The sequence below is a fragment of the Pongo pygmaeus genome, chromosome 16 (genome assembly GCF_028885625.2).
Source record: "Pongo pygmaeus isolate AG05252 chromosome 16, NHGRI_mPonPyg2-v2.0_pri, whole genome shotgun sequence".
Lineage (NCBI taxonomy): Eukaryota > Metazoa > Chordata > Mammalia > Primates > Hominidae > Pongo > Pongo pygmaeus.
The window spans coordinates 99984304-100003931 of record NC_072389.2 but is presented as its reverse complement, the minus strand read 5'-3'; the positions used below and the strand labels follow the sequence as shown (position 1 = coordinate 100003931).

The window sequence follows — 19628 nt, the reverse complement described above, 5'->3', positions numbered from 1 at the left end:
CATACTCAGGAAGAGAAATAATTTTAAATATTATCAAAACTAATAAGTGTCAATATGACAAAACTGTCTAATTACATACAAGCATTCAGAAACACAGCATTAACATCTCGGAATGAGCACTATTACGAGATTAGTCTTCCCTTGCATAGCTCTCACTACTGCCTTGCAGATAAGTGTTTTTCATTTGTGTTTTTTAAATAAAAGCGAGTTTGCATTGATATTTCCATTCTGCCTTGCTAAACTGAAATTTGTGGGAAGGTAATACATACTTTGCATTCCCTTTAGATGTGGATTTGCCTTCCATAAGAATGCAAATATACTAAAATTCAGCAGGATATGGGGAGATACTGGAACGGCAGATCAATTATTTTAAAAAGAAAATCTTCTCTAGTCACCAAGGACTTTGAGATTGAGGGCAAGAAACTGTTGTGAATAAACATTTTCCTTTCAATATACACTAAATGTGATCCTGTACAAATACCACCTCCCATGTAGCTGTCTGAAGGGTCTTACTATGAGGCACACACAGGAAGCCAAATTAAAAATTATGTAAGCAGTCACTGTTTGTTTACATTTCAGAGGAAGAAAACATAAACCCACATCCAGAAAAGCTAAATAAGAGTAAAAAGTTGGCTGAACAAATCAATAGTATTCTTTTTAAAAACTGCCCCATTATATAAATGTATACATACTGCATATTTAATCTATAACCCATATCTTGTCTATCTAGAATATGTATATTTAAGAATATAGGAGTCACAAACACAAATACATAGAGGACAAAGGAAGTTACAAAAGAAGCAAAAGGAATCAGACGGCCCCACTAACCATGAGGCAGCAACTGGACACAACGATAGAATGAAAAGTGAGCTACATGGCAGTGAGAGGTCAAAACTGGAAGGTGTACTCAGAAAACAATGAAGCCTACCAAACGGCCAAGTCTGTTCTTATTTTTTTATACCACTTTTCAGGAGGTTATGGATCATACAATCAAGGTGTATAAATTTAATTCTCTCTCATCTCCAAGATTGGTCTCTAAAAGTGATTTCCCTGCAGTATTGACTATCTAATCTAATAGCAAAATATGAATCGTGTGTGTGTCCGTATACCTTGCTCAAGCATATGATGGTATAAAACAGTCCATAAATTACATCCCATGAGACAAATCCAGCCCGCCGCTTGCTTTTACAAATAAAGTTTGATTGAAATACACTGCTGTCTACCTGTTCCTGTGTTGGCTATGGCTAACGTCATGTGACCTCACCTTGAGTAGTTGTGACAGAGGCCTGTAAAGGGCCCACAAAGCTCTGGCTCTTTCTAAAAAAAAGTTTACCAACCCCTGTTGAATGCTCTAAAACTTTGCATATTCAGTAATATTTGTCCACTGACCTGCCATAAGTTTTTTGCATGTTTATTAACAGGAGATACTTTAAAAAAATGGTTGCTTGTACATTGCTGAGCACTTTCCAATGTAAAATTTATACTCATTGTGACTTCTTAAAACAAGACCACAGGCTGTAATTAGTCTCCCCAATTGGCAAAGAGGAAAGCAGAGCCAGGAGGCTAAATGGCAAAGCTGGAGAGTTCGGCCTTGGTGAGCGCTCTGGGTTGGGCTTCCCCTGCCTAACCTGGGTATGCTGCTCTTTTCACTGTACCACACCTGCGCCAGGAGAATCCCAAAACAGCACACCTCGCCTGACCGGGAGGCAGCTGTACATGGTAGTGAACAAGGCTCTGGAGTCCAAAAGACCTGGATTTGAGTCCCACCTCTGCTACTTTCTAGCTTTCTGTCCTTGAAAAATACACCTAAAATTCAAGACATGGGAACATCTCTCAATGGGTCAAAACAGATTCTTATAGGTTGTTAGAATAATTAAATCACTCAGAGGGTATTTACTGAAAGCCTTTTCTCAGACAGACACTGTGCGAGGACTCTTTGTATATAGAGGAAACCAAATAGATGTGGTCTGATAATATTCATGTAGAAATTAGCAGAGTTCCTTACACATAAACCCTCAGTAAGTGGCATTAGATTGGTGTTGCTATTCTATTATTATTATGATTAATTATATTAGTAATAGTCATAAAACAGCCTATGTGTTTGGGAAGAGTGGATCAAAAGAACTTGATGAAGGTGGTGAGCAATCTGAGTCCCTTTCTTAGCTCCCTCCAACATTCCCCACCGAAAGTGACCAGGACAAAGTCAGAGACTGGCTGACGATGCCTCGGGATGGTGCCATTTTCCCTCTGCCCACAGCCCGTCAGCCTGTGCGCCATTTCTCCATACATTTTGTCCAAGGCAAAGCTTGGACTTACTGCTATCCCCAGTGTCTACAGCAGGCACAGCAAGCACTGCCCGTGTGCCAACGATTCCTTCTGCCCTATGAGCGATGCAGCTTTGAGCCCATGGGGTTCCTGTGCATCCTGCTCATTCAGTGCACTAAGCAGTTGTGATGGTCAGCTAGAGTTGCCTGGCAGGATAGGAACGCCCTACATGATGTGGCTTCTGTTCACTTCTCTGCCATCTCCTCCCATTGCCCCCTCACTGCCTCCTCTCCAGCCTCACTGCTTCCTTGCTCTTCCTGAAACATCAGGGACACTCCTGCTACCCTGGGCCTTTATGCTTGCTGTTCTCTTTTTCTGGAAGGCTTTTCTCTAGCTATGCACACAACCCACTTCCTCACCTCCTCCATATCTTTGTGTGAAGGTATCTTCTCAGAAGAGGTCCGTCCTGACCACTCTGTACAAAATGATAACACCTCCCCCACAGCACCTACTCTGCTTTCTTTCTCTCCATGACACTTTATGTTCTGATTATATCTATAGCATGCCACCTTTCCTAGCGGAAACTCCATGAGGGAGGCAACTTTTTTCTATTTTGTTGACTACTGTGTACCTCGCGTCTAGATCTGCATCAGCACAAAGCAGGTGTTCAACGGGTGCAAAAGAAAGGAGGGAAGGAAGAAGAACAGCAAGACTGAGCCCATGATGGACCCTGGGATGTAGCTGACACACCTGCCTCTCTGACACACCATCACATATTGAGGTACGACTTTCAGGATCACACAAAAATAGTAAAAATCACGTCATTGAAGTGTAGAGAAACTGACGCACTTGTTTAATTTTGCACCCTGGAGGTCGTTTCCTCTCCTCTGTGGTTTCTCACTCTGCTTCTCTGTGATCACTAACCTGAAGCTATGCAGTTGCCAAGCAATTTCTGGAAATATCTCAATGGGGAACTTCTCTAAATCACTCAACTCACCCACGTAAGCGCGTGCCAAAGCTAGTTATTCACAACTCCAACTGCCAAATGAAATGTCAGGGAAGGACATACCCCATTGTGGAATTACATGGATTATGGGAAAGGGGGAATGATCCTTTCTTTCATAATTATTAGTTATTGACCATGACAATGAGCCCATTCAATCTTGATAATTATCCTTGTGTTTAAAAGGACACAGTGGACACAGAAAAATAAATGTCTTCCTTTTGTGATCAACTTTTTTTTATCTCCAGATCTGAGCTCTCCCATTTGCAGAATTGTACTTCCAAACTCATGTTATACACACAGTTGTGTGCACAGTCCCAGGATTCAGACAATCCTGTAGTTAGATCCTGTCTCTGACACTTACTAGCTGGATGACATTAAGCAAGTCACTAAAATTCCCCAAACCTCCATGTCATTCTGAAAAATAAGCAATGTTAAAAATAATTATAAACACTAATGAATACAATCGTAATCATGGCAGTGAGCACTTGTTAGGTGCTTGTGGCTGGCAGGTATTGGGCTAAGACCTTCATATTTTTCTAGCCCCACAGACAAACTTAACTAATCTGTGTTACTCTCTGCCTCTCTAAGTCTTACTAATTCTCAAAAGGAGTTCTCTTCCAGCCTTTCCTGACCACCCTGCTCAGAGTAACCTCCCCACTTATCTCAACTGGTTATCTAGCACTGAGTAGAGACTGGTTGGTATTGCTGGTCATTTTTTCCAGTGTCTGTCTAATCCCAATTTCACCATCAACACCTATGGCAAGAATCAGAATAGACTGTATGCATTTTCTAAATACTTAGCTGATTTTACAATGCATGTTAAAAGCGTCTTGTAAAATAAGTACTAGGAGAGTGCTGACTAGAGGAGAAGATGAGGAGAAAAAAACTAGATAAGAAGAAAAAAATAAAAAAATAAGCTCCTCTCCCTCCAAGTTCCCTTAACTTTAGCTTCTTCACATTTCATCTGACACTTAGAAACTCCTTTCTTTAGGGCCGTACCCACGTAGGGCCTCCATGTATCACCCTTCCCCAGCACAACTAAATTTCTTATGGCTTTCCGAGCCTTTGGCAGTGGCTGGAAAGTCAACTGCAGTGATAATATGAATCAATATACATGCATACCATATAAGCAAGGTTTGCAGAAAGGCTGAGAGAAGAAGAAAAATGACATTTCTACTCTTCAAGAGCTTATACTCTAACAAGAGAGACTGACTTCTAAACAGCTATGTGTGTATACACACACACCTATAAAAAGATATATATATACACTCCCATACGTCTATATATATATCCGCGTGTGTGTGTATGTGCGTGGAGGTATTGGTATGTGGCAGTAGTCTACGGTGCTCCTACCTCCTCTTTAGCCACAAGTCTTGGTGACAAGAGCAATGAGATCGTCCTCTGAGGCTAAAACTGTTAAGATCACAGTTAGTCAGCTCAGGCGACTATAACAAAATACCACTTAATAGGTGGCTGAAACAACAGAAACCCACTTCCTGCCTTGCAGATGACTCCATTCTCACTGTGTCCTCACATGGTGGGGAATGAGAGACCTCTGGTGTCTCTTTCTCTTGTACAAGGATACCAGTTCCATTGGATCAGGGCTCCATGCTTCTGACCTCACTTATCCTTAATCACCTCCTAAAGGCCATATCTTCAATACAGTCATATAAAGGTTAGGGATTCAACATAAGAACTTAGTCTGGGGGACACAATTCAATCCAAGCAATGACTCTATCCGTCAGCACCCAGACATACAAAGTCACCTACAGGACACAATATGGGTGCCAGGCCACCATGATATCAGCCTTACAATTAATGAAGTGATAACATACAATTAATGAAATAATGTGTCAATCAGAAAAAGGGAGAGGTCATGCCAGGAAGCCTCAATAAAAGTTTGGACTTATTCAGAAGGAGGGACTTTAAAATCCAGGCTTCCTGGACTAAGTGGGCTCACAGAGACGGATAAAGGTGGCCCTAGCAGACAAAGTGTGAATATGTCAAGTTCTAATTTGTGGCTCAGTACTCAATGTGAGATGGATGGTGTATGAAATGCCATTCAGCATGGAGCCCATGCATTCTCCCTGTAGTGTGCCGATCCCTGCACCAATTTTCCCGATTCTCATGTGACTTCTCCTAAAGGCTGACTGTGGGGAGGAAATGCATTTCAAGTGTTTCCAGGCCCTGCGATAATAATTTCTCCTAACAGGTTAATGAAGTAGACATTGATTATGATTTGACTTTCCGTGTGATTTGACAGCAATGAAGAATGAGCTGTTTACATCAAAAGAACATTAGTCTTTTCTTTTTTATTATTATTTTTTTTGAGATGGCATCTTGCCCTGTCACCCTTGCTGGAGTGCATGGGCACAATCACAGCCCACTGCAACCTCCACCTCCTGGTTTCAAGTGATTCTCGTGCCTCAGCCTCCTGAGTAGCTGGGATCACAGTCAGGTGCCACCATGCCTAGCTAATTTTTATATTTTTAGTAGAGACAGGATTTTACCACATTGGCAAGGCTGGTCTTGACCTTCTGACCTCAAGTGATCTGCCCGTGTTAGCCTCCCAAAGTGCTGGGATTACAGGCATGAGCCACCACATCTGGCCTAGAGTCTTTAAAGTATTTAATTCTCATGGCAAATTAGTTGTGATTGTCATTTGTAGCTCAGACTCATGACCACCTGGTTATCATGAGTCAGTCCTCTGAGCTAGATGACCAGTGGATAGTTAGTACATGTCTTAGAGCATGCCGACTTTCTCAAGAACTTACTCAGTGATGCCCTTGCCCAGGATCAATTTGCCTTCCCCTTTCTACCTCCTCTTCCTGTTGTAATCCCTTCTTCTCTCTACATATTTCTCCACAGAACAGACTGAGGTTAGTGCTCAGTCAGAGTAAAAGTGACATGCTACGAAAATGAAGGCAGGCTGATTATACTCATTGCAAAGTTGGAAAAAGCACCACGGAGAAGGAAGGTTTCCACTAGGCCTTGAAGTACGGGAAGGATTTCAGTAGAACAGAATGAATATGAGGTAGGTGGTATGTTTGGCTCTGTGTCCCCACCCAAATCTCATCTTGTAGCTCCCATAATTCCCACGTGTTGTGGGAGGGACCTATGGGAGATGACTGAACCACGGGGTGGCTCTTTCCCATGCTGTTCTCATGATAGTGAATGGGTCTCATGAGATCTGATGGTTTTATGACGGGGAGTGTGATAGTTAAAACTGAGTGTCAACTTGATTAGACTGAAGGATATAAAATATTGATCCTGGGTGTGTCTGTGAGGGTGTTGCTAAAGGAGATTAACATTTGAGTCAGTGGGCTGGGAAAGGCAGACCCACCCTTAATCTGGGTGGGCACCATCTAATCAGCTGCCAGTGAGGCTAAAATATAAGCAGGCAGAAAAATGTGAAAATGGACTGGCCTAGCCTCCCAGCCTATACCTTTCTCCCGTGCTGGATGCTTCCTGCCCTCAAACATCTGACTCCAAATTCTTCAGTTTTGGAACCTGGACTGCTTGCTCCTCAGCCTGTAGATGGCCTATTGTGGGACCTTGTGATCATGTGAGATAATATTTAATAAACTTATATATATATATATTCCATTAGTTCTGTCCCTCTAGAGAACCCTAATACATGGAGTTTCCTTGCACAAGCTCTCTCCCTTTGCCTGCTGTCATCCATGTAAGACATGACTTGCTCCTACTTGCCTTCTGCCATGATTGTGAGGCCTCCCCAGCCATGTGGAACTGTAAGACGTCCATATTAAACCTCTTTCTTTTGTAATTTGCCCAGTCTCGTTATGTCTATCAGTAGCATGAAAATGGACTAATATGATAGGTACGAAAGGAGGAAACATGTAAGATGACAAAAGACCCCACAGAACATGAAAAGCAGGGAAAGTAAGAGACTACCATTATTCACCGGTGTTTGGCTTGAACAACTAGGTGAATAATGGTGATATTGCCAAGAAATCATGGTCTATGTTTGAGGTAGTTCTTCAGGCAGACAGTGAATTCTGTCAAAACAAGTCAAAACCAGGCTCCTATGAGACATCCAGTAGGGTGTGGATCTGGAGCTCAAGAGAGAGTCTGGCTAAATCCTCTTCCACCGATATATCCTTTCTTCTAAGCGTATGTTCTCACCTTTTGGTTTTACAGCTGGATTTGGCACTTGCAATATTTTAGGCTCTGCCTGTCCTGTTTCTCACATTCCTGCTTCCTTGCCCCTCATCCTTACTTTCCTCTTTTGCCCCATCATTCCATTTCCCCGTAACAGTAGACTAACATTTCACTTTCTTTGCTGATGCTGGTGGGCCTGGAGGTGACTGTAGAATTCAGGCATTGCTGATATTTGGGGTCCTGTCCCACTGCCACAGGCTTAGCCTGGCACCAGAGCAGCGTTCGTACACAACAGAAGAGGCAAAGCCCTAGGGGTCCCTCAGGCCACAGATGCTCACTCCTTGACTGACCCTTCTGGAAAGCTAAAAACAAAGTAAGTTAAACTGAGAACACTGGACAAAAATCTGATTGTCCTTGCTGTACACCAGGCTTGCCACCTGCCAACTCCTTCCTTCTTCTTCATTTCTTCCCTATTCCACACAAGGTATAGAAAGTCACCAGCTATTAACTAGGAAGAAACAGATAAGCCAGATCTAAAACACAGAGGAACCAATTCCCAAACTCTCAGATGACATGAATTCTGCAGGAATTCCCTCTTTGTTTAAAAAAAAAAAAAAAGCAGAAATGATAAATTCAGAGTTAAAATCAATATCAAACTTCAGCTAAAAAGTTTACACCTGCCTAAACTTCTAATTTCAATTATCATATAAAATAAAATTGAGTATTTTTTCAAAAACCACAAATGTTGATTTTAATTAAATCATAAACTAAAGAAAACTCACAGGAAAAACATGAACAAATACCCAAGTAACCTGAATGTACACGTTGCTATCATTGTTTCTGTATTAAACAAATATCAGCTGAGCACACGTTATGTGCTATGTGCAAGGCACGAAGCTAGACTCTTAGAAGACAAAGACAAATGTGTCTCCCCAGCCATGCCAATCCTCCAAATTAACACGGCCTAGTGGAGAAGATAAGTAAGGGAGCCCCTCTTCTGTACCATGTGATAAACTGGTAGTGGGACAGGGCCTTAAACATCAGACTCCAAGTTCTTCAGTTCTGGAACTCAGACTGGGTAGTGGGACAGGCCCAACCCAAACAGGCAGGACTGAGGGGAGGAGCCAGTGAGGAGAGAGGTGGGCAGAACTAGACGGCAAGGGATCCTAGGGGTCTGATCAGCAGCACTCCTGTTCCTCCGTCCTCTGCAAGCACGCCACCTAGCAAATCAACGGCACTCAAGTAGCGAGAACCTCAACCCTGAACAGTAGAATCAGTCTTGGTCTTTGTTTTGTACTTTCTAGGTCAGAAAAAGAGGAGCAAAGGATTCATTTTTGAGAACAAAGGTTAAAAAAATAGTTGCATTAAAAGGGAAAAATCAAATGATCCAAAATAACCTATTCTGGAAGGAATCTGCCTATTCTAAGCTTTCTGCATTTAGCCTGGAGAAGATAAAATAGCCAACCCAACAACCCCTCATCTACTATCATGGACCAGCCCACCCTTCCAGACACACATCACACCACAAAGCTCCCAGAGCCTCCAATCCAGGTAGAGCAAAACACTCATCACCCCCAACAGCACCCATCCACACTTCAGGCCTGTGATCACCAGCTTTCCTCACCTGGCAAGCACACTATCCTCTGTGCCAACTTGGACACTTCTTCACAGATAACATGCCCTCATTTTCCACACACTGATCCCCTCCTTCCAATGAGCTGCCAGGAGACCAGGCTGAAACATTTTGCAACGACAGCTCTGATATCCAGTTGCCTCTTATGCTCTGCTTGTAAGATCTCCCAAAAAAACATAGTTGGAGGGCAGAGGCACTTTCCTACCCATCTCTATTTCCAATAGCAACTTTTACACTGCCTGGCCTAGAGTAGCATTCAAATATTTCTGTTTAGTCAACAAAGACAATAAAAGTTCTTTCATTTTTTTTTTTTTTTTAGACGGAGTCTCACCCTGTCACCTAGGCTGCAGTGCAGTGGCACGATCTTGGCTCACTGCAAGTTCCACCTCCCCGGTTCACACCATTCTCCTGCCTCAGCTTCCCAAGTAGCTGGGACTACAGGTGCCCGCCACCACATCTGGCTATTTTTTTTGTATTTTTAGTAGAGACAGGGTTTCACCGTGTTAGCCAGGATGGTCTCAATCTCCTGACCTTGTGATCCTCCCGCCTCGGTCTCCCAAAGTGCTGGGATTACACACGAGAGCCACTGCACCCGGCCATGACAATAAAAGTTCTAAATCATTTAACAGCAGTCACTTCAAAAAAATTCCTTCTGAGTATGAAAATGTTAGCATATCAAAGCCAAGAAGCCCACTTGTATTTTCTGGTCAGGAAAAAAAAGATGAAGATTAACTTTATTATATAACTCAACATGTTACCTTCCTTATACTGACCTAATAATCTACTTCATTTGCATTTTGTTTAATAGAAACATGTATTTCAAATTTATAAATAACTAAAAAGTCAAAAAAGGTTTACGAAATGGATTTTATAAAACGTAATGCCAAATAAAAAAAGTTAAAGTCATTTATGGGTAATGGTGTCTTAATATAGTAATGCTTGCTAACAAATACGGCCATGATATCCTCCAATCATCCATGATCCCTTCCCTGGTGAAACCCTGATACATGGAATAAGCAATGGGTTTTGTTTCTAAAAGTGAAACTAAAAATCCAAGTTGAACAACCAGTTTTCTATGCAATTGTAACACTAACCTGGAACATAGAAAAATTAACCCCTTACTTCAACATGGAAACCTACTTCAGTGTCAGTAATGAAAGACTTTTTAAAAACAACTAATTATATCAGTCACTTACATCATGATTTGGTAATCTGGGGATTGAATTTAAATTATATTCACCCTAGAAATATAATATTTGTGTCATCATTATGTTTGGTTAATTAATTGTATTGAAATACTAAAGTTTTGTTAACTTTTTTTAAAAGAATGCATGTTCACAGGTGAATGCACACACAGGTGTAAAATAGAAGGAAGTTCAAATCCTAAGGCAGTCAAAGGGGGACATACATTCATACACTTCTTAGGAGTAATAATATGCATGGTTTTTCTACAGGTATGACTGGGCAATGGTGTAGTGAGAGAGACAAACATACACTTAAAAAAAATTCCAGGAAAAGTTATGTACTTAATTTCTTTGCCAGGAGACAGATAAAAGAGAATTCATCCAATATGGCTTTTAATGTCCTAAAGTATTCTGGAAGAGTCATTTGTAATAGCTTTAAAATACACAGAGGTCAACCCTAAAACTAATGGGAACACCGGGTGCAATCAATACTGCATTAATTTAAATTCTTGTAAACAACATTCTCCCCATCTGAGCTAACCACGAAAATAACTCCTAACCAAATTTTCCAAGGGGAGGGGAAGGGGGAAGGGGGAAGGGGGAAGGGGGAAGGGGGAAGGGGGAAGGGAGAAGGGGGAAGGGGGAAGGGGGAAGGGGGAAGGGGGAAGGGGAGGGAGGAAGAGAGGGAGAGAGGGAGAGGGAAAGTGGGAGAGGGAGAGAGAGAGAAGGGGAGGGGTAGGGAGAGAGAGAGGGAGAGAGAGAGAAGGGGAGGGGTGGAGAGAGAGAGGGAGAAAGAGAAAGAAAGAGAGAGAGAGAGATAAAAAAAAAAAAATGAGAGCCCAGCCCTATTCTCACCTCTGGCTCTTCTGGTGCATCCCCTCCAAGGGAAGTTTTCTGAAGATCAAAGATGCCGTTGCTGGACACCCGCCTCTGCTCAGCAGGAGAGGCATAGGCCTCCTCCGAGTCTGTTTCCACCACATGGAGGTGGCTGGCTTCTTCCTGGCTCCAGTCCAATTCTTCTTCAGACTGTTTCAAGGAGCTACTGCTGCTCTTGGGAAAGATCCCTGCAGTAGACAGACTGCTGGGCACCGAGGTGTAGGAAGACTGTGGCCCGGAGTAAGGCCGGCCCTCTGGGGCCAAGGCCTCAGCCTCCAGGAGATCAGGCACAGAGAGGCTGAGGCGGCGGTCCAAGTGATGCCTTGCCCTTAGATCTGGGGGCTTACTTGGGTTCTTTTTCACCTTCTTCTTGCTCAAGTTGATCAACAATGGCTTGGTCCGCTGTTTTAATGAGCCCCAAACAGACGGTTTATCCAGATCCATGGCTGCATGAAGACCCAAGAAGCCACTTCTCAAGCGTACACCTCTACTGAAAACAACTGCAGTGACTCCTATAAAACAGAATATATATATAAAAAAAAAGAACATGAACCTTCTTGGTGGCAGTAAGGCACATCAAAGTGGGAAACACGACTCAAAAATCTTAGAGTTTCCAATAAATGATTAAGACTGCAACATTTGATTGGTGACTTGTATAAATACAGGGAAAAGCATTTTTAAAGAACTTTTTAATTTTTTTTTTTTTTTTTTTTTTGAGACAGTCTTGCTGTCGCCCAGGCTGGAGTGCAGTGGCGTGACCTCGGCTCACTGCAGGCTCCGCCTCCCAGGATTCACGCCGTTCTCCTGCCTCAACCTCCCGAGTAGCTGGGACTACAGGCGCCTGCCACCACGCCTGGCTAATTTTTTTTTTTTGTATTTTTAGTAGAGATGGGGTTTCACCATGTTAGCCAGGATGGTCTCAATCTCCTGACCTCATGATCCGCCTGCCTCGGCCTCCCAAAGTGCTGGGATTACAGGCATGGGCCACCGTGCCCGGCCTAAAAGAATTTTATCAGAGCAATTGTAGAAACTTTAAAACGAAGAATGAGATTATAAGGTTGGCACCAGAAAAAAAAAAAATGCTTCATTAAGAGATAACTGTCTTATTTCCTTCCCAGAGAAAGCAGAGCTAAAGACATTCACCAGAACACCAACAGCAGCTGTTCTTCAGTATGATCAAGGGGTGGGGACTTTCTACTTCTCTAAACCGGAGGTCAACAAACAGTCTCAGTGCAGGGCCAGTTATTAAATATTTTAGACTTTGTGGGCCAGATGGTGTCTGTCGCTACTACTCAACTCTGCTGTGTGACATCAAAGGAGACAGACACAATACCTAAATGAAAGAATGTGGCTGTGTTGTAATAAAACTTTGCAAACCCAGCAGACTGTGGCTTGCTGATCCCTGCTTTAACCATGTCAACTTCCTTCCCAGAATTAAGTGTACATTTTGAAGAACAAAAACATGGCCCTATCGACTAGGATCCCATCTAGTATCTTTCAAATTTATATTCACATACAGGTGATTAGAGCAAAAAAATTTATAAAAATGTGAGTTTTGTTCTTATTCAGAAGAAATGACAAAATTCCTATAATGAAGCCCTTAAACAAAGCAAGCTTCCGAGATTTAGCCTGAGAATGTGAATGAGAGAAAGTGTCGCTCACTAACAGTTGGTTATGAGGGATAAGGATGCTTCACACATACAGTAAATACATAATTACAGAGTAGGGTAAATGCTGTGGAGGAAAGTGGTGATTTGGGATATAACAGGTTGAACTCATCAGGGATCAAATCAAAATCAAATTTGCAGAAATAACCCTTATTTTATGTGTCACATATCTCATAATAAATTCTTTCAGTATGAAAAAGAACAGGATGGGCAACCGCTGAGACTGGCCTCTTTGTATTTTGCCACATTTGGCTGAGGCCAAAAGAGGCCAAGAGCTTCCACAAAACACATTTTCTAAAATCAAGGATCCTGGCTGTTGTGCCCCACCCCAGCTCCTTCCAGGAGAGGACAGTTAATCATTCTGAAGAACGGTCCAGAGAGCCAGAGATCAGGGTGCGTGCAGCCATTTGCCTGCTGAAAGTCAGGACTTTGTCTCTATAGCCCTTGCCTAATGACCAGCGCATGGGCAAGAGCTTCTCCCAGAATGAACTTGGTGTCTTCTGCAGCTAATGTAAAGATTAAGAGCTTGGCCTCTCAAAACAAACTCCATGGGTTAAAATTCTGATTTGCTGTGTTCTACTTAGATGTAGGACCAGGTGCAAGTCACTTCACTAAGCCTCCATTGCCTCACCCACCCAGTGGGGATGAGATTACCTAGTTTACAGATACGATGACACAAAGTAGAAAGCACAGTCTCTGATGCTTTAAAGTGCTCAAACACAGAAAGCTGTCTCTATCATTATTCTCATTATTTCTTGTTTGGATATCTTAAGTTATGTAAGAGTTCTGTGTCTCATTGTTATTCCCACGTTACAGATGAGTTTAACAGTAAGTACCTCAGGAGGCTGCGGTGAGGACTGAATGGGCTAATACACAGAAAGTGCTTTGGGACCTAGAACAGTGCTAGGTAGGGAGTAAATGTTTAATACAATGTTATCTACTTTTAAAATTGTTTCAATTACTTTGTATTGGGTCATTTTGGCTTTAAATGTTTAAAATATTTTACAACTTTTTTGCAGCTTTTAAAAACGTTATCCTAAACAGAAACTTGTATTTCACATTAGCAATACACAAGTACATTCAATTCACATCTCATGACTTGCAAATACGATAAAAGGCATTGCTTCTATTTTCATATAGCAATATTTTCCTTCAATTAGCATTTAGTGAAGGAGAGTAGGGTAGCACTCTATGGAGATCCGGGAGGAATCTGTAAGAAATGGGAAATGTCAAACCAGCTAATACAACCAGAGGACCCACAATGTGACAGGTACTATGAGAGACTCAGGACACAGAGCAGAGTCTTGAAAAAATTTATCATGTATGTGGAAATTAAAACAATGCAATTGAAACATCTGAGAAAAAGAATTTATACAAATTCCACACTAATTACAACCAGACAGAATTTTTTTTTTTTTTTTGAGTCAGGGTCTCACTCCAGTTGCCCAGGCTGGATTGCAATGGCACGATCACAGCTCACTGCGGCCTTGAACTCCTGGGCTCAAGCGACCCTCCCATTTCAGCCTCCCAAATAGCTGGGACTACAGACACATGCCACCATGCCCAGCTATTTTCTTGTACAGATAGACTTTTTGACAGAAGAAACATTTTGATGAACTAAAAATCTAAAGCTGAAAGAAAAAGAAAATATTTAAATAACTGAAAAGTCTGTTGTAAAGAAAGTAATAAATATGGAAAACACAAAAATGGAGAAGGTGGCCAGTACCTTCTCAGCAAAAACAATGAGACCGAAGTTTGGGAATGACACATATGTCATGCAGTGGCTGCTGATGAAGACTCAGCACATGTGTGAAATAAAGTGTACCTGAGCATAGCCCAGAGAAGCAGCACTGTGATTTCCATTGGAGCAGCAAGACTTCAGATGTGCTCACACAGTGGGATACTGTACAATGCTTAAAACAGTCAGGTGGAGCCATATGTGTTTCAACACAAGTAATGAGAGCTATTGAGATGGAGACAGACAGACAAATATATTACAAGTTTAAATTCCTGGCTCTACAGAATTTCTCAAAGAGGTTCCCTACAGCACCCCAAAGAGACTCATCAACATTGTGTCTTTAAAAATACCCAGTCCCGGCCAGGCGTGGTAGCTCATACCTGTAATCCCAGCACTTTGGGAGGTCAAGGCGGGTGGATCGCTTGAGGTCAGGAGTTCAAGACCAGCCTGGCCAACATGGCAGAATCCCATCTCTACTAAAAATAAAAACAATTAGCCAGGTATGGTGGTTCATACCTGTAATGCCAGGAACTGAGAGGCTGAGGTACAAGAATTGCTTGAACCGAGGAGGCGGAGGTTGCAGCGAGCTGAGATTGCGCCACTGCACTCCAGCCTGGGTGATGGAGTGAGACTCTGTCTCAAAAAAAAAAAAAAAAAAAAAAAAAAGGAAAGAAAGGAAAAGAAAAGAAAAATAAAGAGAAAAAAGTTTCAAAATAAATAAATATAAATAAAAGTAGACAGTCCTGGCCTCCACCACAGAAAATGAACCTGAGTCCCAAGAATCTGCCTTCCAACAAATCTCCCTGGTGTTACTGTGCAGATCAAAGCTTAGGAATCCTAGGGGAGAGGCTTACATTCCCCTTTGAGGGAAATCTCCTATTTTGAAGGGAGACTGGGAATGGGAATTAGCCTCTTATGAAATGAAGAGGTTTGTAATCTCTGTATCTAAGCAAACCAAAAACATCTCCAAGAAAATGAGAAAAGGAGTTGGTGTAAACAAAGTTCCATCTCTAAAGAATGTGTCTAAGTGGAAAAATGTTTATTTTCTCCATGCACTACACTGTCCTGTGCCAGGAGAGAGTTTCTCTCCTTTATTTGAGGGGGTGAAGCTGGTAGGAATGCACGTATTACTGGTACATTATAATATATTCAAGAGAAATTCCAAGTAGAAAGCAGGGATATACCTAACCCCTGCACACTGGAACCAACAGTTTCACCATCTTTGTTTTGTTAAGAAATGACTTTTTCCACTTTATTTTTGAAATCATTCTAAAACAAAATTGGCTTTTTTCTCACTTTTGGTGCACAGTTCTATAATTTTAACACATTTACAGATTTGTGTTTACACCATCACAATCGTGACACAGAGGGGTCTGTCTATCCTCATAGGATCACGTGCTCCCAGGCCCCCACTTCCTTCCTCTGGAAACCACCGTTCTATTCTCTATCATTATCATTTTGTCTTTCGGGGAATGTTTTCTAAACGGAATCATGCAGTATGTAACTTTTAGAGACAGGCTTCTTTCACTCAGCACGTTACCTTTGAGATTCATCCAGTTGCTGCACATGTCAGGAGTTCAACTTTTTGTTGCTGACAGTTGTAGTCCACTGTGTGGATGTACCACAATTTATCTATTTACCCCTTGAAGGACATTTGGGTTGTTTCTAATTTGGAATTCTTACAAATAAAGTTGCTATAATCATTTGTGTATAGGTTTTTTGTGTACGAATATATGTTCTCACTTCTCTGGGATAAATGCCAAAGAGTGAGATTGCTGGGTCATATGATAAGTGAATGTTTAACTTTATAAAGAACCTGACAACTCTTTGCCAGACTTTAACAGACCAATCTGCATTCCCGCCAAGAATTATGAGAATTCCAGTTGTCTATATCCTACTCAGGACTTAGTACTATCAGGACTTTTCATTTTAGCCATTCTAATAGGTACATACATAGTATTATCAACATCTGGGTTTTTAATTTTCATTTTCCTAATAATGTGTGATGTTGAAAACCTTTTTATGCATTTCCTGTCTTTTTATCTACTTTGATAAGCTGTCTATTCAAGACTTTTACACAGCTTTTAGAAATTGGGTTTTCTTATTGTTGAGTTATGAGAGTTCTTTAAATATTTTGGGTATTAGTCCTTTGTTGAACACATAGTTCGCAAATATTTCCCCTACTTTGTAGCTTGTCTTCTCATTCTTAGTAGTGTCTTTTGCACAGTAAAAGTTTTTAATTTTGATATAGTCTAACAAGCCATTTTTTAAAATTTTATGTTATATACTTTTGGTGTCATGTGTAAGAACTCCTTGTCTAATCCCAATTAACAAAGGTTTTCTCCCAGTTTTCTAATAGTAATATAGTTTTACATTTTATACTTAGATTTATAATTTATTTTAGATAACTTTTGTATAGTGTTATATTTAGTTTAAGGTTCATTTTTTACATGTGAATAAGTTTTTCCAATGTCATTGTTTTAAAGGACTGTAATATTTCCACTGAATTGCTTTTGTACTTTGATCAAAAATCTCTGCTACATCTGTGTAGGTATATAACCTTGACTCATCATTCATTTCCATTGATCTGTGTAACTATTCCAATACCATTTTGATTGCTGAAGCATGATAGTCTTATAATTGGGTAGTGTGACCTCTCCAAATTTGTTTAGCTATTCTAGATTTTTGTATTTCTATATAAATTTTAGAATTAGTTACTCTCTATAAAAAAGATACTGCTAACATTTTGATTGGTATTGTTTTCAATAAATAGAGCAGTTTGGAGAGTGCTGACATATTTACTATGTTTAGTTTCCAACACAAGCACATGGCAGGTCTCTCCATTTATTTAGGTCTTCCTTGGTTTCTTTCATCAGCATTCTCTGGTTTTAGCACACATACCCAGTACATGTTTTATTAGGTTAATTTGTATTTCATTTTTGTTAAAGCCATTCTAAATGGCTTTTCATTTTTGTTTCCAATTATGTATTTTCAGCATAAACATATACAATTGAATTTTTTTATATTGGCTTTGTATCCTGTAACTTCCTAAATTTACGTATTGGTTTTATTATATTCCTTTAGGTCTTCTACATAGAAAATCATGTTGGGTATTTTTATTTCTTCCTCTCCATATGCTATGCCTTTTCTTTTTCTTGCCTTATTGGACTAAGACTTCAAATAAGATAGTGAATAGTATTAGTGAGAATGAATATTCTTTTTTTCTCCCCCTCAGTCTTAGAAAGCATCCAATCTTTCTCCAGTAAGTATAGTGCTAGAGGTTTATCAGTTTTATGGATTATTTTTCAAAGAACCAGATTTAGGTTTTTAATTTTCATTGTTTTACCATTTCAATATCATACATTTCTACTCTTATCTTTATGATTTATTTCTCTCTTCTTGATTAGGTTTAATTTGGTCTTACTTTTTTTATTTTCTTAAGGTGGTGGCTAAATCAGAGGGTGGTAATCCACAGGCCAAATCAATACAACTACCTGTTTTTATACATAAAGTTTTATTGAATGTAGCCACACTAATGTGTTTACATATTGGCCATGACTGCTTTTGCACAATGGCAGAGTTTAATAATTGTGGCAGATACCATATGGCCCAGAAAGCCTAAAATATTTACTGTCCAAACATACAGAGAGAAAGTTTGCCAACCACTGGCCTAGATTATGGCTTTGAGCATTTTCTTCATTTTAAAAATAAGGTTTAAGGCTACATATTAGGTGCATGCCACAAGATGAGAAATGTCATATTTTCGTTTTTTTCCTATTTAAAATATTTTCTAATTTATCTTGAAACTTCCTCTTTGTGTCATGTATTATGTAAAATTATATTTTATTTTCACTTTCTTTTTTTTTTCTTTTTTGAGACTGAGTTTTGCTCTTGTAGCCCAGGCTGGAGTGCAGTGGCATGATCTCAGCTCACTGCAACCTCCACCTCCCTGGTTCAAGCAATTCTCCTGCCACAACCTCCCAAATAGCTGGGATTACAGGCATATGCCACCACACTCAGCAATTTTGTATTTTTAGCAGAGACAGGATTTCATCATGTTGGTCAGGCTGGTCTTGAACTCCTGACCTCAAGTGATCCACCCACCTCGGCCTCCCGAAGTGCTGAGATTACAGGTGTGAGCCACCACACCTGGCCTCACTTTCATTATTTTTTATTTTTCTTGAAACTTTCTCTTTAGGTCATGGTTTATTCAAAAGTATATTGGTGATTTCTAAGTATCTGAAGATTTTTCTATCTTTTTATTAATTTCCAGTTTAACTCAGTTATGACCAGAAGTCATTCTCTTTATGATTTTAATTCTTTTAAATTTGTTAAGGTTTGACTTAGGACACCCAATGTGGTCTGTCTTGGTAAATGTCCCATGTGTATTTGAAAAGACTGTATATACTACTATGGTTGAGTGGAGTATTGTATAAATGTCCATTAGATTCAGTTGGTTGATAGTTCAGTTCTTCTATGTCCTTGCTGATCTTTTATTACTGAGACAGGAGTAATTGTTCAACTATAGTTGTGAATTTCTCTATTTCTCCTTTCAGTTACATGAGTTTTTGCTTCTGTATTTTGAAGCTCTGTTGTTGCACACACATTTGATTGTTATAGCTTCTTCCCGAACTAACCCTTCAATCAACATGTAATGTCTGTCTTTATCCCTGATGATTTTCTAGCTCTGAAGCCTATCTTATTTGATTTTAACATAGCCATGCTAATTTACTTTTGGTTTGTGTTTGTGTGGTTTTATTCCCCCCCATCCTTTCTGCTTTTCAGCTTACAATAACAATATATTTGAAGTGAGTTTCTTACAGAAAGCACATAGCTAGGACATTTTTTTAAATCCAGTCTGACAATCTCTAGCTTTTAGTTGGTTTGTTTAGACCATTTATATTTAACATAGTAATTGATAAGTCTGGATTTAGGTCTGCCATTTTATTATTTCTTTCTCATTCTGTTTTTCATTTTTTCTGTTCCCACCTTTCTTCATTTGTTGAGGTGATAGTGTTCCATTTTAATTTATCAATTATGATTTTGACTATATCTCTGTATAAATTTTCAGTGATTAGGGGTTACAGTATGTATAGTTAACTTTCCACATTTTATTTAGAATTAATATTTTACTACT

General features: G+C 40.2%; 1 protein-coding gene across 5 annotated transcripts in view; it reads right to left on the bottom strand.

Moving 5' to 3' along the window:
• The window catches only part of MCTP2 (multiple C2 and transmembrane domain containing 2), a 257190-nt gene that overhangs the window by 180419 nt on the left and 57143 nt on the right, over positions 1 to 19628 (bottom strand). For all 5 annotated transcript variants that reach the window (XM_054451318.2, XM_054451314.2, XM_063652994.1 and 2 more), the window contains exon 2: positions 11066 to 11598. In XM_054451318.2, the coding sequence (XP_054307293.1) occupies positions 11066 to 11530 (465 nt within the window). In that variant the 5' untranslated portion in view covers positions 11531 to 11598. The remainder of the gene's footprint in view (positions 1 to 11065; positions 11599 to 19628) is intronic.